Genomic DNA, 26,196 nt, shown 5'->3' with positions numbered 1-26,196 from the left:
TATATATTCCATATTTTGTCTGTATGTATATATTTTATATGTAAACATATAATCTATATATGTTTGTCTACAGTAAATATAGTTGTATATTCTATTTATATAAAAATTTACATATATTTGTATATAGTAAATTCTACTAGATATAGAAAAGACCTGTGTATTTCTAACGTATGGGAATATGAAATGTACTTTCTGTCTCCTCAGTTGCAAAAATAAAAAGGCTTTTTTCAAGTAGATAGATTTTGCTCTACTTTGAATTTTTCTTTTTAATTATATTAGGTTGTAGGGAGGGGACGCTGAAAGGAAAGAGATGGAAACTATTCTTCCATCAGTTTCTATAAACGAAAAGGTATTTTAACAATGAAACCTAAGTAGGTAGAAACCAGTTCTTGGTACTTGGTGTATGTGCTGGCAAGATCGCATGAAGAAACGAACGTTACAAGAAGCGGAGTCATCCTGTGAAGGGGAAATTTGTCTCCAGTGCTCAGCTGTGACGTAATCCTTATCCTCCTGTCTGCCTAACTGTGACCTGTCCCTTTCACCTAAACCCCGTGAGACCCCACTTCCCTCCCTCCCCATAGACCACCTATTCCTTCCTTCTTTCCTTTGTCCCTCCCCACACACCATCTCTTCCTCCCTCCCTCCCTGTCCACACACCACCTCTTCCTCCCTCCCTCCACACACACCACCTCTTCCCCCCCTTCTTCTCTCCCTCCCTCCACACACACCACTTCTTCCTCCTTCCCTCCCTCTCCACACACCACCTCTTCCTTCCTCCCTCCCCACATACCACCTCTTCCTCCCTCTCTCCCCACACATCACCTCTTCCCCCCTTCTCTCCCTCCCCACACACCACCTCTTCCCCCCTTCTTCCCTCCCTCCCTCCAAACACACCACCTCTTCCTCCTTCCCTCCCTCTCCACACACCACCTCTTCCTCCCTCCCTCCCCACACACCACCTCTTCCTCCCTCCCTCCCCACATACCACCTCTTCCTCCCTCCCTCCCTCCCCACACACCACCTCTTCCTCCCTCCCTTTCTCCCCACATACCACCTCTCCCTCCCTCCCTCCCCACAAACCACCTCCTCCTCTCTCCCTCTCTCCCCACACACCACTGCTTCCTCCCTCCCTCCCCACACACCACCTCTTCTTTCCTCCCTCCCTCCCTCCCCACACACCACCTCTTCCTCCCTCCCTCCCTCCCCACACATCACCTCTTCCTCCCTCCCTCCCTCCCCACACATCACCTCTTCCTCCCTCCCTCCTCACACATCACCTCTTCCTCCCTCCCTCCCTCCCTCCCCACACACCACCTCTTCCTCCCTCCCTCCCTCCCTCCCCACCATCAGAGAACACGGAGTCACTCAGATCAGTTTGCAACACATTCATTTTATTGTCATCAGCAGGGGAAGCACCCTGCTGGTGAGATCTCTGAGGTCTGGCGGCTGGGCCTGAACTTAGTCGCTGCTCAGGGATATAGGGGAGTACTCGGCCGTCCACACACTGGGTAGTTCTTCCAGCTGGGTCTCCTGACTCAGTGGGTCGTGCTGGGACCCCTCGCTCACTGGCTCCTCCGGTGGCAGCTCGTGCTGAGGGAGCTCCTGGCTGGGCTGGTCACTGGGGCCGGGTGCCGCTGCTCCGCTCCCCGCCTCAGGTGCCGTCACAGCCGCCATCTTTTTCGCAGCCCTTTTCTTTCCGCGTCTCCCTCTACGAGCGGCTTTTCCCTTCTCGGCCACCTCGGTAGTCTGGAAAGACAACAGGGAGATCACAGAAGGGCTCTGGTTTAGGGACGAGGATGGAGGAGGCCGGGAACAGGGACGTGTCCTCAGAAGCAGTGTGGGCCGGGTTGGGGGGTTGTGCCAGGTGAGGACAGGAGAGGATTCTTGTGAGGAAGGAGGCGAGGGGAAGACGAGGAGGAGCTTGGTGGGTCACTCACCTTCTTCTTCGGGCCACTGGGGCTCGGCTGAGAGGGCTTCCTCTTTTGTGTCTCCTTGGCCTCGGCGGGAGGTCCCGAGGCTCTCGGCTTTGGACTCATCTTCCGCAGCTCAAGGTCTCACAACGGTCAACTAACTCCAGGCTCCCTGTATATACCCCTCCCGCGATCCCAGGACAATGTGGCGATCACGTCCCTGAGCTGTGATTGGTCAACATTCCACTACCCAGCCAATGGTAGCCCTGGGCGGGAAGGAAGGCCTTACACGTCACAAAGCACCATCAGGACATGGCGGAGGAAGTCGTGGGGGGGTGACATCTGATGAGGAAGGCAGGGTGCTCTGGTTGGAGAAAGGGAGATTTGGGTTAGCACCCCTAAAGATAGTTCCCAAACTGACATGTCACCCCTCTTAAACTCCCCGTGTTCAATTTTGGCAGATCACGTTGTACGGGAGGATATTTCTGCCACATGTTTCCCCCGGACCTCCCATTCAGTGGTACATTCTGTTCCCGCACACCTGCCATCATTACCCAGTTTCTGTATGACCTACCTAAAATCCCTCCATGCTAACTGGGATGGACGGAGGGCTATATGAAGACGTCAATTGACCAGGCACAGTGGCTCACGCCTGTAATCCCAGCACTTTGGGAGACCAAGGTGGGTGGATCACCTGAGGTCGGCAGTTGGAGACCAGCCTGACCTACGTGGAGAAACCCCATCTCCATTAAAAATACAAAATTAGTCAGGCGTGGTGGCGCATGCCCATAATCCCAGCTACTCGGGAGGCTGAGGCAGGAGAATCGCTTGAACCCGGGATGCAGAGGTTGCAGTGAGCCAAGATAGCGCCATTGCACTCCAGCCTGGGCAACAAGAGCAAAACTCTGCCTCAAAAACAAAAACAAAAACAAAAAAAAGGCCGTCAATCAATCATCCCTCTCTCCTACAAATTCCTCTGCTGCACCTTGAGGACCATTCACTTCTTGGATGCAGTCAAAGAACTTTTCCATCTCACTTCCTTCTCCCAGTGTCCACATAGTGCCCCTCAGTGTTTCATTCTCATGGTTTAAAGCACTGGCTTCTAGCGGTGAAGATCAGCAAAGACACTCTCTCAGCTGGGTATTTGTATCAGGCTGAGTTCCTCAGAGAAGGAGAAACTAAGCCAACAGGATATTTGTGTGTGTGTGTGTGTGTGTGTGTGTGTGTGTGTAATATATGTCATAAACATCTATTTACTATTGTATGGTATTTATTTATGAATAATATTATATATGATATGCTTTACTCTAAGCAATTGGCTCACACATTCACACATTGTGGGGGTCTAGGAAGCTGAAATATGTAGGGCAAGTGTGAGCAGCCTGGAAACTAAAAGCTTCTGCACAGTCAACAATCAACAAAATGAAAAGGCAGGCTATGGTTTGGGAGAAACTATTTGTGAACCATATATCTAATAATGAGTTAATATCCAAAATATATAAAGAACTCATACAGCTCAATAGCAAAAACAATAGTCTGGTTTACAAATAGGTAAAGGACTTGAATAGACATTTCTCGAAAGAAAACCCACAACTGGCTGACAGATTTATGAAAATGTGCTCAACATCATTAATAATCAGAGAATGCAAATGAACCACAATGAACTATCACCTCACACCTGTTATGACGGGTATTATCAAAAAGTAAAGAGATAAAAAGTAATGATGGCAAAGGTGTGGAGAAAATGAAACCCTTTTAGGGTGTGCAGAAAAGGGGACCTTTACAGGACAGAAATGTTATTGGTACATTATGAAAAACAGTATAATGGTTCCTTGGAAAATCAAAATAGATCTACCATATGACCCAACAGTTCATCTGCTGAGTATGTACCACCCCCCAAAATGAAATCCACATCTCATAGAGATATCTCCAGTACTAATTCTAACTAATTAATCACACAGGAAATAAGAGTTTCTATTTGAAAACACTGGTTTTTTTTTTCACCATCCTGGTGTCAAATACTTATCTAGTATTTATCTAGTCATCTCTTCCTAGTTCTTGATTTGTAGTAACCTAGGTACTACTACACATTAACAGAACTAACTCATTATTCCAACAAGAAATGAGAAATGTTGAGAAGAATGAAATTTTATACTTCTTGTCTTCAACCAGTTATTCTAGTTTTATGGAGGATTCTGTATTTAACTCTTACCCAGGTAACTCTAGTTAACATATCCATGGTACCTAGTCAACAATCCTAAAAAAATAAGAACACAGAGTTGACTAGAATGGTTACTAAACTTTCTATGTTCAACCAGTTTTCCTACTAATTGCTAGTTGTTTATTCAACTGTTTGCCTAGGTACCACTAAATGTCTAGTTTTATGTCACTAAGACCTAAGAAAAAATATGACAAAGAATATGTTTATTCCAGGTACTGGCTTCATCTAGTTATCTCTAGCCCAGGAGGAAAAAGTGATTTTATGGGCCAGGCCCAGGGTCCCTGTGTTGTGTGCAGCCTAGGGACTTGGTGCCCTGTGTCCCAGCCACTCCAACTGTGGCTGAAAGGAGCCAACGTACAGCTTGGGCTGTGGCTTCAGAGGGCAGAAGCTCCAAGCCTTGGCAGCTTCCACGTGGTGTTGTGCCTGCAGGTGCACAGAAGTCAAGAATTGAGGTTTTGAAAGCTTCACCTAGATTTCGGAAGATGTATGGGAACGCCTGGATGCCCAGGTAAATGTTTGCTGCAGGGGTGGGACCCTCATGGAGAACCTCTGCTAGGGTAGTGTGGAAGGGAAATGTCAGGTTGGAGCCCCCACACAGAGTTCCTACTAGGGCACTCCCTAGTGGAGCTGTAAGAAGAGGGCCATCATCCTCCAGACCCCATCACAGTAGATCCACTGACAGTTTGCACCGTGGGCCTGGAAAAGCTGCAGACACTCAACGCCAGCCCGTGAAAGCCAGGAGGGAGGCTGTACCCTGCAAAGTCACAGGGACGGAGCCACCCAAGACCACGGGAACCCACCTCTTGCATCAGCGTGACCTGGATGTGAGACCTGGAGTCAAAGGAGATCATTTTGGAGCTTTAAAATTTGACTGCCCCGCTGGATTTTGGACTTGCATGGGCACTGTAACCCCTTTGTTTTGGACAATTGCTCCCATTTGGAATGGCTGTATTTACCCAATACCTGTACCCCCATTGTATCTAGGAAGTAACTAGCTCACTTTTGATTTCACAGGCTTATAGGCAGAAGGGACTTGCCTTGTCTCAGATGAGACTTTGGACTGTGGACTTTTTGGTTAATGCTGAAATGAGTTAAGACTTTGTGGGGCTGTTGGGAAGGCATGATTTGTTTTGAAATGTGAGGTTTTGGAGGGGCTGGGGGTGGAATGATATGGTTTGGCTGTGTCCCCACCCAAACCTCAACTTGAATTGTATCTCCCAGAATTCTCACATGTTGTGGGAGGAACCCAGGGGGTGGTAACTGAATCATGGGGGCCGGTCTTTCCCTTGCTATTCTTATGATAGTGAATAAGTCTCATGAGATCTGATGTGAGATCCAGGGTTTCTGCTTTTGCTTCTCCTCATTTTTCTCTTGCCATTGCCATGTAAGAAGTGCCTTTCGCTTCTCACCATGATTCTGAGGCTTCCCCAGCCTTGTGGAACTGTAAGTCCAATTAAACCTCTTTTCTTCCTAGTCTCAGGTATATCTTTATCAGCAGCGTGAAAACAAACTAATATAATACCACAGGCACTTTATGGGAGTATTGAATGGAACTGGACAAATATGTCCAGGGTCCTCCAAGCTAACTGCTAGGTCATTACTAGAGTGAAGGTCTTTCCTCATTCAAACACAAACACAGGCCAGCAGCATCACACTGACTGACATGAGAGAGAGAATAGACAGAGACATCCCTGCTCTTTTACTCAGGTCCCAGAACAATCAATTCCACCACTGGGAAAAATTAAAGTGGGTGTTTGTTTTCTGTAGGTGCTGGTGCTGTCTTTTTGTTTGTTTGTTTTTTTGCATTGCACTGAAGCTTTTTAAAAATTATCACCTCTTTCCCCCTTCTTCTTCTCTTCCTCTCCCGTACCTCCTCTTCCCTGACCTTCTTCTTCACCTTCTCTCTGTGTCTCTCTTTCTATGTGTGGTGGCAGATAAACATGAGAGAGTATAATGAGGGGCATATATAGATCTATCTATCTATCTATCTATCTATCTATCTGTCTATCTATGAATTTATCCTTAAAGATATATATATATCTCTAAAAACTTAATTAATATATAGATGGTACAATAGCCTTTATGTGTCAATATTGTATTTTTGATCATTTACTCATGAACTGAAATGGGTTAAAAACATGACTCTTAAAATCTGTAGAATACTGCCTTTCATGCAGGATCCATGATGTACCTACCTATTTGATATGGTTTGGCTCTGTGTCCCCACCCAAACTTCATCTTGAATTGTACTCCCATAATTCCCACATGTTGTGGGAGGGACCCGGTGGGAGATAATTTGAATCACGGGGGCGGTTTCCCCCATATTGTTCTTGTGGTAGTGAATAAGTCTCATGAGATCTGATGGTTTTATCAGGGGTTTCTGCTTTTACAGCTTCCTCATTTTCTCTTGCTACCACCATGTAAGAAGTGCCTTTTGCCTCCCACTATGATTCTGAGGCCTCCCCAGCCATTTGGAACTGTAAGTCCAATTAAACCTCTTTTACTTCCCAGTCTCGAGTATGTCTTTATCAGCAGCGTGAAAACAGACTAATACACTATTCTTCTACATGGAGTATATTGATCTTTTCCATTTTCTAAAATTAAGACACGATTGGGTTTAGGATGCTTCTTTGGCCTGACTGTGACCCTGCATGCTGGTTAGCTGGAGCCCGTGGTATGTGATTGTGAAAGAAAAGCTCTTGGTTTCATGTAGCAAGAACAAGAATTGACTTAATATCAGCTACTCAGAAAAATAAATGCATCAAATAACCATCCAACTGTGCATATGGAAGATGTCCAGAAAATCCATAAAATAATAATATCATTGTCACTGTGACCAAGATGGAAGAAATAAGACTGTTTTGTACCCAAATCAGACAGGTTATGTAGTCTCACTTCAGTCCAAGTATGTTTTTTCAACATGATCGTTTTTCAATGCTGCATGACCATTTTTAAAGCAGCATTTACTCTGAATAAATTTGAAGACCTCTCATCATTTTAACCAGTTTTATATATGTTGACAATCTGGGTGAGAGTTGTCTATGATCAGGAGAAAGATTTGGTGGGTAAGAAAATCGCGAGGCATGTTTAGAAGTTGGAGAGGAGAAATTCAGATTCTGTGACCTGTTAGGTCTGTTTTTAATCTATTTCTGAGTCATCTACAATTTTGATGACATTTTGGTTGTTCCCCCAAATTCATCAAGTGAGCTCACCTTTTAATTATTGTTATCCACTGAACCAAATTGTTCAGAATATAGTTTTTGCATTTATTTATATTTTTCCTTTTGTGTCCTTTTTCTTCATAGGTCTAATGAGTCATTGAGCCCTGTGATACTGCAATGTACGGATGGCTCTCTTTTCGCTGTATTATCTAGAAATGAAATACAATCCATGGCAGGAAGCCCAAAGAGGAGTTTGTCAGTTAGGCCTCCTTATGTCTCAGAATTGTGTCCTGAGAAACATAACTGAGAAAATGGCTTCTGGACACCCCAGGACACTTGAGATTCTCAAAGAGACAAGGCATAAACAGCCCCAACAAAAGACTTTCCTTCTCACTAATTTGATGTTTGTATCAGCTGAAAACCAAAAGACTGTGAGGCAATGCTCAAATGAAGACAAGGCACAACGTAAAACATAAAGAATAAATGAAGACAAAGTCCATCAGAAAACCCTGAAGAATTTGGTACTCCTGAGTGCTCATATTGAGTAGTTTGGGAAGCTTGGGTTGTAAATTTAGGTCAACATTTGTTGATGGCTATATATATATATATATCCTTTACCTATGAACTCTTATGGGTTGAAAACATGACTCGGCCAGGAGTGGTGGCTCACGCCTGTAATCCTAGCAGTTTGGGAAGCAGAGGCGGACGGATTGTCTGAGCTCAGGAGTTTGAGACCAGCCTGGGCAACATGGTGAAACCTTGTCTCTACTAAAATACAAAATATTAGCCAGGTGTATTGGCACATGCCTGTAATCCCAGGTACTCGGAAGACTGAGGCAGGAGAATAGCTTGAGTCCAGGAGGCAGAGGTTGCAGTGAGCCGAGATTGTGCCACTGTACTTCAGCCTGGGTAATGGAGTGAGACTCTGTTCAAAACCAACAACAACAACAACAACAACAAAAACATAACTCTTAAAAGGTGTATAATTCTCTCTTCATTATTTACCTACATAGATGTACTTTTTGCTGATAACAGAAAACATACACATTTATTCCTAGGGGTGAATCTCTTCCTTCTGCTGATCTCCTGCTACTTCTCGAATTAAAATTCAAGGAATATTGTGTGGGCTTTTATGAGTGACAGTAGATGCAATGTGCAATAATTCATTTGCAAAATTATAAAAACACTACCCAAATCGACATCTGTGTAATACGTTCTCTAGAGAAGACAAGGATATAACATCAAATTGCCTCTCAATGAGTGTATTCGCGAAGGCCCAAGAAGTGTGTATCTGTAACTCCATGATAAACTGTTGACTTCAAAAGGACTGCATACAGTTTGCTCTCAAGCATCAACAATCTGAAGTAAAGCACTTGGCCTTTTTCAGAGTCTCCAGATATGTATATCGATCCGAGAACCACATTTACTTTGCAACAATAGTCCTGAATCTTGCTGCTGTTTTGGGACCTTTCCCTATTTGGTATTTGGGAAAGCAGTTTGCCAGGAAGGAGAATGACAGAGTAGACATTGAGTACCTCTTTCTGTTTTCATATCCCCTATCAAGAGGCTCAATATAAAGAGTTAGAGGGCTGACTTATTCCTAACAACTGCATATGATTGCAGGAGGGCCTTCCTTCCTTCCTCTGAGGCTACCCTTCCTTATTCCATTTGATAGTCTCTGTCAGTGCTAGAAGATTAATGATATTCACCCAGAAGCTTCCCCTGTCTCTGAACACAGAACATAATTAATACATCATCATCATCATCATCATCATCATCATCATCATCATCATCAGATAAGAGTTTCTGGTACCATCAGCAGCATAGCAATACATCCTTGTCCTTTTCTGATACACTGAAAAAATCAAAATGAAACGATTCATACCTCACACTCCATTTCAGCATGGCCACTGGAGTCCACATAGCATTAACCTCAAGAACAATGACAGAAATGTCCTTATGCAAAGCACATCTCACTCTCTGTAACAGTTCAAACTCCATAAATGTCAGCAAACTGCCTTCTGGGAAGAATGGATAAAAAAGGCTAAATTGCTACAAATCTATGCCCCCAAAAGAGGCAATAGGAAATCATTTTACAATAGCCAAGTGCACAGAATATAATATTGTAAAATACGGAGCTGGAAATCACAAATTGGAAATAAAAATGGGGACCTCAACCCCCACAGAAAGTGAGATAATCAACTACTATATAATGACTAAGAAAAAAGGGGAGAAGAACTACAATTTACAATAATAATAAACCATTATTCTGAAGTGAAGTTGGAAAGATAATCTTTACAATATGGAGAGAAAGATGGAATTAAACCAATGTTACAAAATGATTTGTTCATATCTGAAGAGGCAGTGTGAGTGAATCATGTTCACACAAACACTTTATTTTCCCATGTCAATAGGAAAATATTATTTTATTTTGTTATTGCATATGAATTTTCAATTTCATTCATTTGTTCAAAACGTGATTTTATAGTTTTAAACAAAGAGGCAATTTTAGAAAAGCAGGATATGAAACATGTCTAGGATAAGTACCCTTTTTGAGAAAGACCTCAGGCTTTGTCCTATTCAAGAATGATGTTTTAGACTCATGGTCTCTCATGAATGACTCCTTGTAGGGGGTAGGGAGATGGATGATCATTCAAGTCAGAATTGTTGGCTCTGATACTGGCAATAATTTCGGGTTGGGTTTTGTATCATTTATATCGTTTACTTCTTTTGGACGAGTGTTTCCCCCGATAATCTACTCACACCCTGCATCTCATCCAGCAGCAAGTTTTCTTCTGTGTCTTACAAATGTGCTATGAATCTGATGGCTTTGGCCCATGTCTGCTTTCACCTCTTGTCTGAGCTCCCAGCTCGTTCTGCTTTTCTCACGTTACCCCTTCACACCACCTTCCACTTGGTAACCGGAATGGTCCTATAAAATTGTAAATCAGGCCTTCTTATTGAGAGGCTACTAACCTGTCCATCTCTCTCCATCCAAATGTAATTAAACCCATCTTTTCCCCATGGCACATCACTTTTATCTCTCTGAGTTTTCCTCTTACAACTCTCTCTCCTCCTGTTCATTATGCCGTGAACACACCACACCTTTCTAGAACCTTTATCTCAGAACCTTGCCAGTTCTTAGTTGCACTGCCAGAAATACATACTCCTTACATTTATTTTTCATGGTAGGTTCCTTCTTGTCACTCAATTTTCAGCTCACTTGTTGCATCCACCAACTTATGCAGCTGTACCTGCCCCCAAATTACCCATTGACCTCTTGCTCGCTCCTTTTCTTCATAGAGGCTCATCTCATCCAATGTCATCTTCTGTTCCATTACCTTCTTTCATTTTCTTCATTGTTCCTAATTTTAACCAATAACAGCTGCTTTTTGTGTTACGTACCATCTGTCTCACACCAATTTGAGTATCAGCTCCAGAAGACAAAAAGCCTTGTGGTTTTGTTTATTATTCTCTTTTTAGCACCTAGAACCGCTCAGAACCCAGAATGCAATCTTTAAGTGTTTGTTGAGTTAATGAATGACTCCATTCCTTGGTGTTTTGAGGAAACAGGACAATAGACAGGCAGCCAAGCTAGGATCTGGGAGTTGATGCCCTGAAGTTGCTCCAGTGTTATCTGTCCCTTCCTGGCATTGCTGTTGGAGGCGTCTCTGAAGTGGCTACTGCGGCCAGCAGCACACTCCCCAGGCCCTTCAGGCTGGCCCCAGCTAAATTGCTACCAGTTCCCATTAGCCATCCTGAGCCAGCACCAACATTTACTCACTCACCACTCAGAACCTGTGAGTGGTCATTTATTTGCTTTTTTTTTTTTTTTTTTTTTAACCCAGTCCTCTGTGAAGCAATGACTATGGCCATGTGGATGCGATAACAACAGCAAAGGTGATGCCTCCCTGAAGACACATCAAATACTGCATTGGCCAAGTGTGGCTATCAAGAAATAGTTCTGGCGAGCTGCAAGGCCTCTCTTCTTTCTTTTCGATGTTGCCAGGAGAATGGCGTCCTTGGTGGTGGTAGGTATGACTCTTGGTACATGGTGGTATGTGTGAGTGAAGGTGTGTGCGAGTGTGTGTATGACCCTGTGTGTGTATGCATGTGAGTGAATTTGTGTGAGTACGTGCATGACTCTGTGTGTGTGGGTGGGAGGAGGGCTTTGCTGCTGATGGAAGAGAGCCTGAGAGCACGCGGGACAGGTAGGTTAACTGCACTTTCATTCCTGCTTGCCACTCAAGCATTTCTCTCCTTCATATGGGAGCTAACAGGACACTTTGCTACTGATCAGAGATGGCTCACAAGTGAAAAATTGGTTCCCCCCGAAAAACGTTTATAGTCATGCACTGATTAATGACGAGGATACATTCTGAGAAATGTGATATTGGGCAATTTTGTCATTGTACAAACATTACAGAGTGTGCTTGCACAAACCTAGATGGTACAGTCGATTACTCACCTAGGCTATATGGTATAGGCTATTGCTCCTAGGCTACAAACCCGAACAGCATGGTACTGTACTGAATACTGAAGGCAATTGTCACACAATGGTATTTTCATATCTAAACATAGAAAAAGTAATGTGTTGTGCTACAATATTAGTAGATGATAGAATATTTTCAGCTCCCTTATAATCTTATATGTGATCCATCATTGATCAAAATGCCGTTATGCTGTGCGTGACTATACTTTTGTTTTTCGTTTCATTCATAACAATACAACACCAACAATTATAATGATAAATATCTATTTTCTGCTTACTTTTGCCAAGCACTTTTCTAGGAAGGTTACACATGTTAATTTACTTAATTCTTGTAGCACCTATGGATTAGGTATTTTTCTCATCATTGGTGTTTTGTCGATGGAAAAATGGAAGAACAAAAGTAATTTTGCAATGTGTACATTGGCAAAATTGATATGCATGGAAATACGACTTGCAGGACTGATTTTATAGCACACACTTTGGGATAAACCTTTGTCTTCCCACAGTTATAGAGAAAGAAGAAGGGCACTTGATATGAGTTAAATGGCAAAAATGGCCGTTGACCTAGCTGACAAAAAGAACAACTCTTGCCCCTTATTAGGGTATCACTTTCAGCCTCTCTAATGCTCAATTTTCTCACTATAAAATGAGATTAGCACCTGCCTCACATTGAGGAAATTAAATGGGCAAATGTATGTGGGAAGGCATTTTAAACTGCAAGCACTATATTAACATGATATATTTAAGGCACACCATCAACCGACAATTGCCTGGGTCCTTTAGCTATTTCAGTGTAATTCACCAGTGTAGGTTTGTAGAGGAATATGACAATTGAAGAGCACCTCAACTCCAGACCACTGTAATGACATTCATCAAGAAGCTACCTAATGTGCTATTTTAGGTCATAAAAACTACACTATATTGTATCACAGGGTGTTCCAGAATTCTCTGATCATCATCTCTAAAGATACACTCATGCAACTACACGTAATGGAAATGTTTACTTCCACTCCTGTCTCTTCAATTATGATAATGTCTTCTGGAAACTTCTCCTGCATATATTAGCTAAAATATTTTCTAATACCCATTTCAGCCCCTTGGAGAAACTCCTCTTAGGATCCTTTCAAGCATCCAAAGCCTCTGAGACTTCTTGGCTTCTTGTATTTCATTTGATGCATTGTTCCTCCTTTATAGTTTTTAATTTTCATCGCCTAGACACTGCCTTCACATAATCGTCTTTCATGTTTCTACTCCTTCCATTCTGATGGTTCTTCTTTCCCTTACCTCAGTAACTATGGACCTCCTTAACACTTTGACCTAAGGAGCTCACTTATCCACTCATGTGTGTCTCTTTTCAGAGATCTAATTAGTTTTTACAATGTGCTGTGGGTGGTTCTAGGCAAAATTACATCAGTGACATTTTACGTCTCCCTCACCTCTCTGCCTTTCCTCAGTGTTGCCCAATTGCCTGTTTCTCTGATGCTCTTGTAAAGTTCCAAGTGTCTCAGGGCCCCCTTCCTGTACAACATGCAGGATTTTCTGATAATTTTTGGTCGAATTCCATCATCAAATCTTAGCAGTTCTGAGCTTACTGCATTGTCGGGGGTAACAACCAAACTAACGAAATCAAGGTTTTACAACATTTTTATTTTGACCAAGCCTGCTCCTGCCTACATTTAAAGAAGTAGATAAATTCTGAACAAGAGAAGAAAGAGAGTGAGAAGAATAAGTGGAAGGAGAATAAAGAGAAGGAGAAGGAGAAGGAAGAGGCGGAACTAAGTAGAAATCTGGGAGGGTTTTTTTTAGCTTCAGGTTGCATCACAGGGATAGATGCTAAATCACTTAGAGCACTTAAGAGATTGTCTTGAATGTTTATAACAGGGTAGAAAGTTCTTGTCCAGGAGGAGATCCAAAGTCTCACCAGGCATAAGACCTGCTACCAGAGGTTTTGTCTAATCTAATCTTTCTTTGAAGGGACTACTCTGATTTATTTGTATGTTTTAATAACTTCAAAAAAAGTAATGAGCATTTCTTTTTCCTCTTATGCCTCACCCCTACTTTTTTCTTTCTTTCTTTATTTTTTTTTTTTTTTTGAGACAGAGTATTGCTCTGTTGCCAAGGCTAGAGTTCAGTGGCATGATCATAGCTCACTGTAGCCTTGGACTCCTGGGCTCGAGTGTTCCTTCCACCTCAGCCTCCTGAGTATGTGGGACCACAGGTGTGCATCACCATGCCTGATTAACTTTTTAAGATTTTTTGGAGAGATGGGTTCTCCCTATGTGGCCCAAGCTCATCTCAAACTCCTGGGCTCAAGCAATTTGCCCACCTCAGCCTCCCAAAGTGCTGGGATTACAGGCATGAGCCACCATGCCCAGCCTTCTTCCCTCTTTTGCACACTATGAACCATTTATTAATCCATCCATTCATCCATCCATCCATCCATCAATCCATCCATCCATCCCATCATTCTATATATTCACTTAACCTCATTCATTTGTTTAATAAATATTAATCGAGTACTTTTTCAAGCCAGATACTGTGCCATGTTGCAGAAGCAGTCCCAGTCCTTACTTACTGTTTAGCAGGAGAGAAAGGCATCGCATTCAGAGGTTCCAATAAACCCAGAGGTATTCACATAGAACCCGAATAACACTTTATAACCTCTACTCCCCTGTTCACTTCACCTCTGCACACAAAACAAAGTTCTCAGTAACAATCCATTGCCCTTTCATCCAGCGTTGCTCTCTCTCACTAAGAAAGTTGTCACAATAGTAAAGTGAAGTCATGGGCACAGGAAAGGAAACCGATAATTCATTTATTGTCAATCATAAGTAGAGCCTGGCAAAGTGGTCTCCTTGCTGAACAGGCTTTAAAGGCAACATCGACCCCCATTTTCACCTAAAACCATGTAAAAAGCTGCAGTCCTACCCCGACCCCTGAACCAACTCTGGCAGGGTCCAAACTAATATCCCAATGTCTAGGACACCCTTGGGGGCTCAAGCCTCATGTCCACAGCAGACTTCAATCTGCAACTTTGCATTTAGCAATTGCCTGGGTTTGTCCACAGACATCCTGATGTCCATACCAAAAATACTAGGCTGATGGTTTGTATGCTTTATTTACAAACCACCCCGTGTTCCTTCAGCCAAGGCACACTGACCTCCTGGCAGTCCCATCCACCAGAAAACACCCTCAGTTTTGTGTTTTCCCTGTTCCTTCTTCAGTACACATATATAGTCCATAAACTGACATTGGAATTCCTAGTCTACTTTGCATGTAAATTCTTGAACATCCAAAGTGGCTTTTTCATTTTATATGCAATGAATCAGTAATAAAAGCCAACTTCATTAATTCATTCACTGTATTCCTCCGGAGGGAAATGCAAGTAATAAAAATCATGTTAGGACAAGCATATTATGTGTACTTCTCTGCTCTGAGGTACTATGCTTTTATTTGATTTATGATGAGCCTCAGACTATACAAATAGATAAATAGTTCATAGGAATTAATTCTCTTGTTGGTAAAATATTATTTTATTAAGTTTTATTGGATTTTAAACATTGTGCAGTTAACCAAAGATGTATTAGACTTTCCCAAGTGGATGTTTTCTGTTTAATAAGTGAATTAAAGTTCAAAATATTAGATAACTTTAAAATACTTTTGAGTGCAAAAGTATTGAGTGCAAAATTTTATTGATTTAAACGGCAAGTTTTTAAATGACTTATTATGTAGAAGGTCTTGCTCATTGAAATACCACCATCTAGCCATAAACATTCTAGTTTTAAATGTTAAAAGAGAAGGTGGACTGTAGTATAAATTAATTAAATCCTTTAGAGACCATACAAATATTGGAAATAGCCTCCTGGTGGAACACAAATCTTTTTAAAAAATCACACACACACACAGATATATATTTGTACTATATGTACGATTGTATGTACCGCATATATGTGTGTACACATACTACTGAAAAAATCATATGTATGTATATATATTTGTACTATAGATATGACTTTTAGTTATATATGTACACACACATGTTTGCATGCACACATAAATACATGTACATATGTAAACACAGATACGCCCACACCTACATATGGAAGCATTTGAACCATTGAACCTTGTACTATATACAGAATGCTATGTCACATTATTTATTTATTTTTGAGACAGAGGCTGGCTCTGTCACCCAGTCTGGAGTGCATTGGTGTGATCTTGGCTCAGTGCAACCTCTACCTCCCAGGCTCAAGCAATTCTCCTGCCTCAGCCTCCCGACTAGCTGGGATTACAGGCACATGCTACCACGCCAGGCTAAATTTTGTATATTTGCTAGAGACGAGGATTTCGCCATGTTGCCCAGGCTGGTCTCGAACTCCTCGACTCAAGTGATCTGCCCACCTTGGCCTCCTAGAATGCTGGGATTACAGGTGTGAGCCACCACACCTGGCCCTATGTCACATATATTTAAATATAATTTTATACAAATTGACAAATATTCAATATAAGCATATTAAATATGTTAATCCTCAAAATAGGTATTAGAATGAATTAATGAAAATATGGCCAGATTCCTTACTCTGGGGCAAAGAACAAATGTTCCAATGAGAAGAAGACAGGAGATAGGTCAACAGGGGGAGTTGTAACAACGCCTGGTCATGCGCATCTGACAACTCCTGGTCATGCACATCTAACGGTATACGATTAAGAACCATGGATTATCTTTGGCTTGGTATTTTCAGCACAAGTCTTGAGTAGGAAAACAAATTGGGAAATGGTATGCTATATTTTCTTCCCTAGATTTCCAAAATAAAGCTCTTTATTCACACGCACTTTTTTTGCATTGCTTATGTTTCCATGGGTTAAAAAAAATGTTTTCATCGAACACTACTTGAGATATGATTAGGTAAAAAATTGTCTAGCAGTTTTTAGATAACCAGGAACAAAAAATAAACTCTTGAAACAAGTATTTGGATTCTTGTCCATTTTAAGCCTGCCGCCATTGATAAGCCACCATCTCAATTATGAAATGCATTTTTAGAACTCAGCAATTCTATCATAATATTAGAACATGTTATTAGACAGCACGTGGAAGGGTGGTGGATCATTTAAAAAAAGCCAAATTAAAGTCTTTCTTGATTGACGCATACAAGGAGCACATGAAATACTCTTAATTTAAAAAGAAAGGAATTTAGAATAAAATAATCTAATAATGCTTCTAGAGTTAACCTGAACTTGTGGCGAAAGCAAGGTTTGGATTTGCATTTCTATTCTCCTGCTTCAACCAATTATTTCTTCCTATAGGATGTAGAAAGCAATACTGTCCCTAAACTGTCATGGAGAAGATTTCAGCAATTTTAATTGAGATAATATTTTTAAAGGTGTTAATACACAGTAGAAACTCAATAACTTTCTATTCTTTTCTTGCATGAAAACTGTGAATATCAACATTAGGTTTAGTATGCATATGATCTTCAAAACCTCATTGGAGAGGGTCAATAGGGTTGTGCATGTATATACTATCACTTTGATCTTCTTCTCCAAGGTTCAAACTGAGTCTGTGAGATTTTAAGAGATTTTTCTTGCATTCTCAGTGCTCCAACTTGGCCAGAACTCCTGGCCCCAAGATCTAATACTCACATCTCAGTGTTCTCCAGGAAAGACTAGAGCTTGGTAGTCCAGGCAGCCTAAGAAGTTCCTGCATAAAGTTAAGAAGTCCCCCATGGCTCATTATCACAAAGATAAGATCCTGCCTGTTGTACTCAGAATCAAATATATCCTCCTCAATCTTATGTCAGCACTTTTAAAGTTGCAACCGACAGCCAATGGTATTCAAACTTTAAGATACCAAATAATCAACCCAAGTGCTTGTTAATAATAAGACTGCCAGAAGTAGTCACTGGAAGCTTCCCTTTAAATAAGGTTGCCAGGTGATGCTGATGCCTATATCCTAAGGGCACCATCTTGAAAACCACAGAGAGGTAGCTGTCTATGGAGGATATCTGCCAACACCCAGAAGTACTTTTGGTTTAAAATTGATGTCTCTCACCATTGGGATTCAACTAAGTCTTCTTTCTCTATTAAACAATTCTTTTGGTTAAAAAAGAGACCTATATATTGGTTAAAGAAAAATGATTTATGCCTACATATTTAGAGGCAGAGATTATATAGAAATATGCCATCAGTATAGAATATGTCCATTAATTGCATTAATTTCTGTAAATAACATTATTCCAGGTTTGCTTCCCTAATCACCTTATACAAAGTTGCCCACATTCTCCTTTTACTCTCTTTCAATCTGAAATACATAACTTTTTCTTCATAGCGTTTAACCCCATTTAAAGAAATAATCTTTTGAAATATAATTTTGCTTGATAATTCTCTGCCCCTCACTGCAATCGAATGTAAGTTATATAGTATTTATTGACTTTAGAGCAGTCTTTTAAAAATCAGAAAGGTTCGATGAATATTGAATAAATTTGAGGAAGGAAAGAAGGAAAGAAAGAGAGAGAGAGAGAGAAGAATGAATGAAAGAAAGAAAAGAAAGAAAGGAGAAATAGCTGAGTTATATGGTCACTATGCTTAACTTTATGACAACTTTCCAGGACTTTTCCCAAGTTAGACTCCCACAAGTTGTGAGTAAGCATTCATATTTTTCACAACACTTGAAATTGTCAGAATTTTCCACTTAAACCAGACTAGTGGGTACAGAGTGGAGTTGCATTGTGATATAATTGACATATAATTGATCAGATTAGCATCAACATCTGATAACTAATGATGTTGAGCAACATTCCGTGCCATTATTGGCCATTTACATTTCTTCTTATGTAATGTGTCTTTTGCTATCTTTAATTGGCTTTTTTGATCTGTATTATTGAGTTATCAGAATTCTTTATATATATTGAATTCCATTACATTATTAGATTAGTATTGCTAATGTTTTCTTCCATTCTATGTCTGACTTTTTTTGTGTATTGGTGTATTCCAGAGAAAAGTTTTTAACATGGATGAAGTCTAGTTTATCAATTCTTTACTTCTGTAGTTTATAGTTTTATGCCTTATCCCTATGGTTCCTGATTTTTCTCTTATGATTTATTCCAGAAATGTTACTGTGTTAGCTTTTGTATATAGGCCAATGAATTTATTTTGTGTTAACGTATTTGTAGTGAGATAAGGGTTGAGTTCCCAATACACACACACAAAACAAACATGTCCTTTAAAAATACTACAAGAAATAACTCTACTTTGCTCATAAATTTTCTAAGCTTTATGTTCCTGTGCTGTGTGAGTATATAACTTCCACTTAAATACATGTGTATATGTGATAGATAAATTTGAAATGCATGAGTTCATCCTTTCAAGGAACAGTTCAAATGCTGCCCTCTTCATGTGGGTCCCTTTTTTATTGATGCAACCCTTCCCTGCCTGTCCACGTAGCATCCACACATGGCAGTACCTCTCCATTTCTCCTGTCCAACATTCAGATCACTCCCAAACCCTGCCAGTTGACCAAGCTCAACCACTTCTCACCAATTCTACAACCTTTGTCTTCCACCTGGACTACTGGGATGCGGTTAATTCTGCTTATTGGAGGTAGTTGTGCTCTAAGAGGTCATCACAAACACTGAATATGGAACCATTTCTTCTTGGAAAATTCAGGGTTAGGTTCCCGTGAGCTCCAGTTTCATTTTCATCAACCAACCAATATATAACTTTGTTTTGGGTGTGTTTTCGTACAAACATACTTTACTGGATATATATTGTTGATTCACTAACATTGAACTGACACCCAACTGCACTGTCATGCATGCATAAATGAGGCATATCTAAGACATGTATTTTCTCTGTAAGGCAGGCACATCACAACCGCCTTGTGTTTGGGAACACTAGGCAGCACTTCAGCACTGCATTTTTGGGCTATTGTAAACAGCAAAAGCGCCAACAAAAAGCACAAAAATACAAACAATATAGCCCTAGATAGACCATGAAAAGAATAGTTATTTACAGTATGAGAACTGAAACAAGAAGGCAGAGTGTCTCCTTACTCAGCCTCAGCTGGGAATGTACTAGAATATTTCACCACTCTGCACATGTCCACAAAAGCACAGGGAGTATTCATTTGGGGGTTACAAATAAACTGTAGCAACTAGATGGATTTACAAATACAGAATCTGCAGATAATGAAGATCAACTGCAGTGTTCTAACTGGGTCTCCCTGTTCCGATTCTCACCCAGGCACCACTCAGCAGTCAAAGTGATTTATATTCAATCCACGTGAATGATTACTAGACTTTTCTGCTTGACACCTTCCAGTAGCTTCCCGTAGCAATCAGGGTAATAAAATTGAAGGCCCTTTTACTACATCTGAATAAATGGTTTCAGACTCTGGCACACATGTGTCCCGCAAAGACTCACTTGGAATATTTCTCCAAAAGATCTCCCTCTCATTACTTCTCCTTTGTTGGTTACGTTCTGACTTTCTGTTTCTCCAAGTCCCTCAAATGTCTTTGCATTTGCTCTTTCCCCATTCTCTCCTCATGTATTGCCATGGCCAACCACCTTTCTCCATAAGACCTCAGCTTAAATGCCATCTTATTGAAGAAAAATTCGACCATAGTCTATTATCAGGGAAGAAATATACTTTTTCTCATCCTCCATAAGCTTAGTTGGGATGAACTCCTATAACAAAAGGCAAGTCAACAGAAGGAAAATGGAAGCTGACTCACCTGTGCTGTTCACATCATACAGGAGAAATCTCAGTGAAAGGTAGCTCAAGGCAGTGGATTAGAACTCTGGCTTACAGGATATATTCCACCAAGAACAATGCATGTGTAGAGAAATGGTAAGACAAAGGAAAGTGGTTTTAGCTTCCAAGGGACAGAAATGGTGGGAAGGTAAATATATTGTAAGAAACTTAACAGAGTAAGTTTTGTTTGCAGATCTCTCTGATGCCATCTCTGGGCTGATAAGAGTTTAGAGTCATCTCCAGTAAAGGAGAATCTGTATTTTGCCTTTAGGCAGAAAAGCAGGAGGACAGGGCCAACATTTCCTTCATTTTCTGCTTTCTAATTACTTTTGGCTCATAAATAATTTCTATGTTAAAGAGTCATCTTTTGTGGGACAGATCCTCGTTTCCCTCACTGTCTATGGTCACAATTCCTCTCAACTCTGTGCCCTGGCTGTGTTCTGCACTTTTCTTGATCTGAAAGGGTCTTGTGTGTTTGCTTGTCTACTGGTTATTGATGTGCACAGGGATATAGAATTCCTGACAGCAGGATCCTTGTCTACTTTCATCCCTGCTGCATTTATAGCATGAAGAGCAATGTTCCTGGGACTCAGTAGCATGCCTTACACATGCATTGAATGGAGAACTTGCAGAGTACTCCTGTGTACTATTTTTATGGTACTAATTTATGTATTTGTCCCCATTTTCTCCCATTATAATGTAAGCTCCTGAATAGCAGCAGTGACTTAGGCTCTGGCTTCACAAGAAGATATTTTTTAATAAATCTCCCCTCCTTACTGTGTAATGTGGGGACAGCAGGATATGGGTAGCAATGAAGCCACACATTTGAATAGCTTTGGTATGTTATAAGCTAAAAATATGTTTATCAAATAAATGGTTTCAGATTCTGGCACACATGTGTTTTAGTTGTGTTTTGCTTCATAACAAATGATACTTAGTGACTGAAATCAACAGCAGTCTTTTTTTTCCCTACAAATCTGCAATTTGGGCAGGTCTCCGTGGGCACAGCTTGCCTCTGTTCCATGCGACAGCTGGCTTGTTGGAAGGATAGCTGGGGGCTCCATCATCACGAGTCTGACGACTCACATGTCTGGGGATTTTGTTGCCTATCCCTGAAACTTCAGCTGGGGCTGCTGGCAGGGGACCTGATGTGGGACCTATCTACATGGCTGCTTGGCTTCTCCGAAGCATGGTGCCTGCATCCCTAGGGGAGAATGCCACAAACACTGGGAAGAAGCCGTATGATCTTTGAGTACCTCGTGTTGGGAGACTTTCAGCATCACTTCCTTCTTAGACACATTGTAGGTACACCCAGAATCCAGGGAAGGAAGCACTAACCCTACCTACTCATGGGAGGGCCATCAAAGACAGTACACCTCCATGTGTAGCAAGACAGTTTGTGTCCATCTATCACATTCGAATGGATCGAATCTGGAGCAAAATGGTGTTACAGGAATGCCTTTATTCTTTCATTTACTCCTCCATAGTACGCACGTGAGCATGTGTATGCATGTATGTGTGCGCATATGTGCGTGTGTTTCACTCATGGAAGCAGCAGGGAGCAGAGAAAATAATTTTTTTTAAAAATTGAATTCCCTTGTACCAATGAGTTTTTTAGAGCAAAGCGGAGGAGTAAAATGTAATTAATTGCAGAATCGAATCTCAAAATAGAATAGAGCCCCAATAAGTAATAAATTTTCCCCAAGTCAGTTTTCTAGAAAAGTATACCAAAACATTGGTCATTGTAAGCAGTTCCCAGTGACTATTTTTGATATTCAAATCTGTAATTACAAGCCAAATACTGCCAGTTCCAGGAACTCCCTTGCCCTTTTACTATTAGGTCCGCAGTGGAACAGAATGCCAATGGGATTGCATCCTTTTGCTCACATCTCAATAGGAGACATTGATCTATTTTAGTAAACTTTGTGTGTGTGTGTAGCTCATAATACTCACCCTTTGATGTCTATCTCTTCCCCATCCGTATTGCAAATTGCCTTAGGCATTCTTTCAATGAATACTTCTGAGCTACTCTGTGTCAGGAACTATATCAGGGTCTGGAGATACTGAGATATTAGCCATGGTATCTACCCTCAGGTGCTTCCCAGTGCAGTAGATAAGAGAGACAACTGACTCCAAATCTTATAGTCCATTTTGAAAGGAAGATAACATTTTGTAAAACTCCCAAAGAGTTTAACTAACTTAATAGTGTCAGTTCCTTCACGGGGTCTGCATACATGCTATGAAATCCTAGAATAGGATTCAAACTTAAAATAGCCCAGTCAATGTGAAACTTTTAAGGCAGATTATTCCCTCTCAAAGTGGAATCATTACAATTCATATGTGGATATACAAATAGGTATTTATAGTGCATATATAAATGCCAATGTAGAATAATCAAAACTCAACAAATTTACATTGATATACATTTATGTATATATAATAAAACACGTGAAGGAATTTGTGGAATTGGCCAATGTCTATTCTCCTAACACTCTCTTCTTGTCAGAGAAGAATGTATTACATCTGCAGGTGAATGTTTCCATGAAAATTTAGGTGGATGGATATTTGGCTAAAGTTTAGCAGCTCTTATGCTGTTATGCTTTGATAAACCACCACCAAACTTCTAAATGAGCAGCCACCTTACTCACTAATTGAATATTTTAACTTTTTTTCCTGTAGAGCTAGTGTTTCATTATATTTTCTATTTTCTGCCTTGCTTTTCATGCATTTAAAGTGCTGGAGCAGCTGTTTATTTGGAAAGGTTCCATTATGGCCATAATAATCTCCAACTAATTGCACATCAAATATTTATTTCTTGCACATTAAATTAATGAAGCAGTTTCAACAAGAGAAAAATTGGATCAGGATGGCAAACAGTGCCTATAAATTCATGAAAGATTCCCAGTTCTTTTTTGGCAGGATTCCTTTAATACAGATTAACAGTTTTTAAATGGAATATTTTTCTATTATCTAGTTGTGACTTTGAACATATCCAAGCTTTACTGTGTAAAGTGCTTTTCTCGATTTGCTCTGGATATATCATATTATAATTTTCAGAAATAAAAGCTAAATCAAACTATCAATTTTTAAATAAATTATTTGCATCTTTTTTTGCCTTAGATTTTATATAAATTTTTCCTAATTCCACTTTTTTTTTTTTTTTGAGACAGAGTCTCGCTCTGTTGCCCAGGCACGAGTGCAATGGCACGATCTCGGCTCACTGCAACCTCCGCCTCCTGGGTTCAAGGGATTCTCATGCCTTAGCCTCCTGAGTAGCTAGAACTACAGGCACATGGCACCACACCTGGCTAATTTTTGTATTTTTAGTAGAGATGTGGTTTTGCCACATTGGTCAGGCTGCCCCCGTACTCCTGGCCTCAAGTGATCCTCCCACCTTGGCCTCCCTAAGTGCTGGGATTACAGGCATGAGCCACCATGCCTGGCATAATTCTATGTTTTATACTATAATTTTTTCAGTGGGTGGACTTTAACTTATTTTCTATTTTATTTTAGTTTTTATTTTTTAATAGCTTTATTGAAGTATAATTGATATACACATAATTTCACATATTTAATCTGTATAATCTGATGAGTTTGGACATTTGCAAATAACTGTGATACAATCACCACAATCAAGGTAATAAACTGATATGGTTTGGCTGTGTCCCCACCCAAATCTCATCTTGAATTGTAGCTCCCATAATTCCCACGTGTTGTGGGAGGGACCTGGTGAGAGATAATCGAATCATGGGGGAGGTTTCCCCATACTGTTCTCGTGGTAGTGAATAAGTCTCATGAGTCTGATGGTTTTATAAGGGGAAACCCCTTTCCCTTGGTTCTCTTTCTCACTTGCCTGCCACCATGTAAGACATGCCTTTCACCTTCCACCGTGATTATGAGGCCTCTCCAGCCATGTGGAACTGAGTCCATTAAACCTCTTTTTCTTTATAAATTACCCAGTCTCAGGTATGTCTTTTTCAGCAGCATGAAAACGGACTAATACATAGACAAATTGAACATGTTCCAAAGTTTCCTTGTGTTGATTGATTGATTAATTTTGTGGTAAGAGCACTTAACATGAGATCTCCCCTCTAAACGAATTTTGAAGGGTAGAATACCACATTGTTAACTATAGGCATCAACGATGTGCAGATCTCTAGACCTTATTATCTAGCATAACTGAAACTTTATGCCCATTGAACATGTTTCCCACTCCAGGTCCTAGCAACCCCTGAGTAGCTTCCATGAGTGTGACTATTTTAGATGCCTCATCTAAGTGGAATCATGAATTATTCGTCCTTCTGTGACAGGCTTATTTCACTTCCAAAGCAGATATACAAATGGCCAACAGGTATATTAAAATATGCTCCACATCACTAATCCTTAGGCAAATGCAAATCAAACTATAAAGAGATATCACCTCACACTTGTTAGGTTGGCTATTATAAAAAAAAGATAGCAAGTGTTGGTGAGGATATGAAAAAACTGAAACCCTTGTGCACTGTTGGTGGGAATGTAAGATGGTACGGCCGTTATGGAAAACCATATGGAGGTTCCTCAAAAAATCAAAAATAGAACTAACATATGATCTAGGAATCCCACTTCTGAGTATATATCTAAAATAATTGAAACCAGGATCTTGAAGAGCTATCTGCAGTCCCATCTTCATAGCAGCATTATTCGTAATAGCCACAATGTAAAAACAGCCCAAGTGTCCAACAATGGATAAAGGGATTTTAAAAATGTGATCTATATACCCAATGGAATATTATTCAGCTATGAAAATCCTGCCACTTGTGACAATATGGATGAACCTGGAGGACATTATGCTAAGTCAATGAGTGAGCTTTTAAAGCTTTGCTAATTAAAAGTAGCGGTTGACTAATGATTTATTCTGACCATTTATTCTGAAAACTAATTTGTACTTTCAACTTACATTTTTTCTGTTGATACGGTCTCTGAAAGATCTCTGATACTATTTTCTCTTAGTCCTGTTGCTGGTGTGTGTAAAATAACTGTTTTAGGAAACAGTTTCAGAAAAGAATTTCTCTAGGCAGTTGGTCTGTCAATGTTAAGGATAATGTCTATGGATTTCTTTCACTGGAATAAATTATGTTACAATTTTACAACAGGGAAAACTTGCCCAGTTGTCACCAACGATTATTGAATACTTACAATTCTTGGTAAAGAATACAGTTCCTACACAAGGCTAATGGTCGACCACTGAGTTGGTATGAGCCAGTAATTATCCTTTTTTGCATAACCCTTTTGAGTAGGGTTTTGGCTTTAGTTACTTATGAATGCAACATAACTTACATTTGTTTGCAGAAAAGTCCTTTTCAGGTAGTTGTGATCTCCCTGTGTTGTTTCCTCAAAACAGCAAGTTACCAGTAACTTGTCCTCTAGGTGGGGCAGGATGGGTTTGTCTTTCTTCACTTCCACCCATTACCCTTTATTGCACATGGTCTTTAATAGAGGAAAATAAGATGCGTCACATATATGCTCTGAAAAGCACTCAATACAGCAATATTTGTTTTCTATATATTTTACTCAAAATAATCTGATGTGTCTAAATTTCTTTTAGAGACTCACAGATTCTGATTCTACCCCTTTCTCTTCAATGCATGGCTAGGACCAAGGGCAGGAGAGGTACAAGGGGCTAT

At 40.5% G+C, this 26,196-nt stretch overlaps 1 protein-coding gene across 2 annotated transcripts; it reads right to left on the bottom strand.

The window, feature by feature from the left end:
* Positions 1–1,370: 1,370 nt before the first annotated feature.
* LOC129025355 (variable charge X-linked-like) lies at positions 1,371–25,994 on the bottom strand. Of its 2 annotated transcripts, XM_063659933.1 has the most exons (4): positions 25,850–25,994; positions 20,514–20,579; positions 1,938–2,274; positions 1,371–1,746 (listed from the first exon to the last, which is right to left on the bottom strand). In XM_063659933.1, the coding sequence occupies exons 3-4, from the start codon at positions 2,034–2,036 to the stop codon at positions 1,459–1,461; spliced, it is 387 nt and encodes a 128-aa protein (XP_063516003.1). In that variant the 5' UTR covers positions 2,037–2,274; positions 20,514–20,579; positions 25,850–25,994; the 3' UTR covers positions 1,371–1,458. The 2 variants fall into 2 exon arrangements, with proteins under 2 accessions (XP_063516003.1, NP_001414401.1); NM_001427472.1 differs by lacking the exons at positions 20,514–20,579; positions 25,850–25,994 and having other exon boundaries at positions 1,938–2,178.
* Between the last annotated feature and the right edge of the window lie 202 nt (positions 25,995–26,196).

Source organism: Pongo pygmaeus, chromosome X (assembly GCF_028885625.2).
Source record: "Pongo pygmaeus isolate AG05252 chromosome X, NHGRI_mPonPyg2-v2.0_pri, whole genome shotgun sequence".
Lineage (NCBI taxonomy): Eukaryota > Metazoa > Chordata > Mammalia > Primates > Hominidae > Pongo > Pongo pygmaeus.
This window is presented reverse-complemented; position numbering and strand designations above follow the sequence as displayed.

Excerpts from the sequence above, each read along its gene's own strand:
- LOC129025355 (XM_063659933.1), bottom strand. The coding sequence starts at position 2,036 with ATGAGTCCAAAGCCGAGAGCCTCGGGACCTCCCGCCGAGGCCAAGGAG. Across the intron at positions 1,747-1,937 it reads CCAGTGGCCCGAAGAAGAAG|ACTACCGAGGTGGCCGAGAA; the intron begins GTGAGTGACCCA and ends TTGTCTTTCCAG.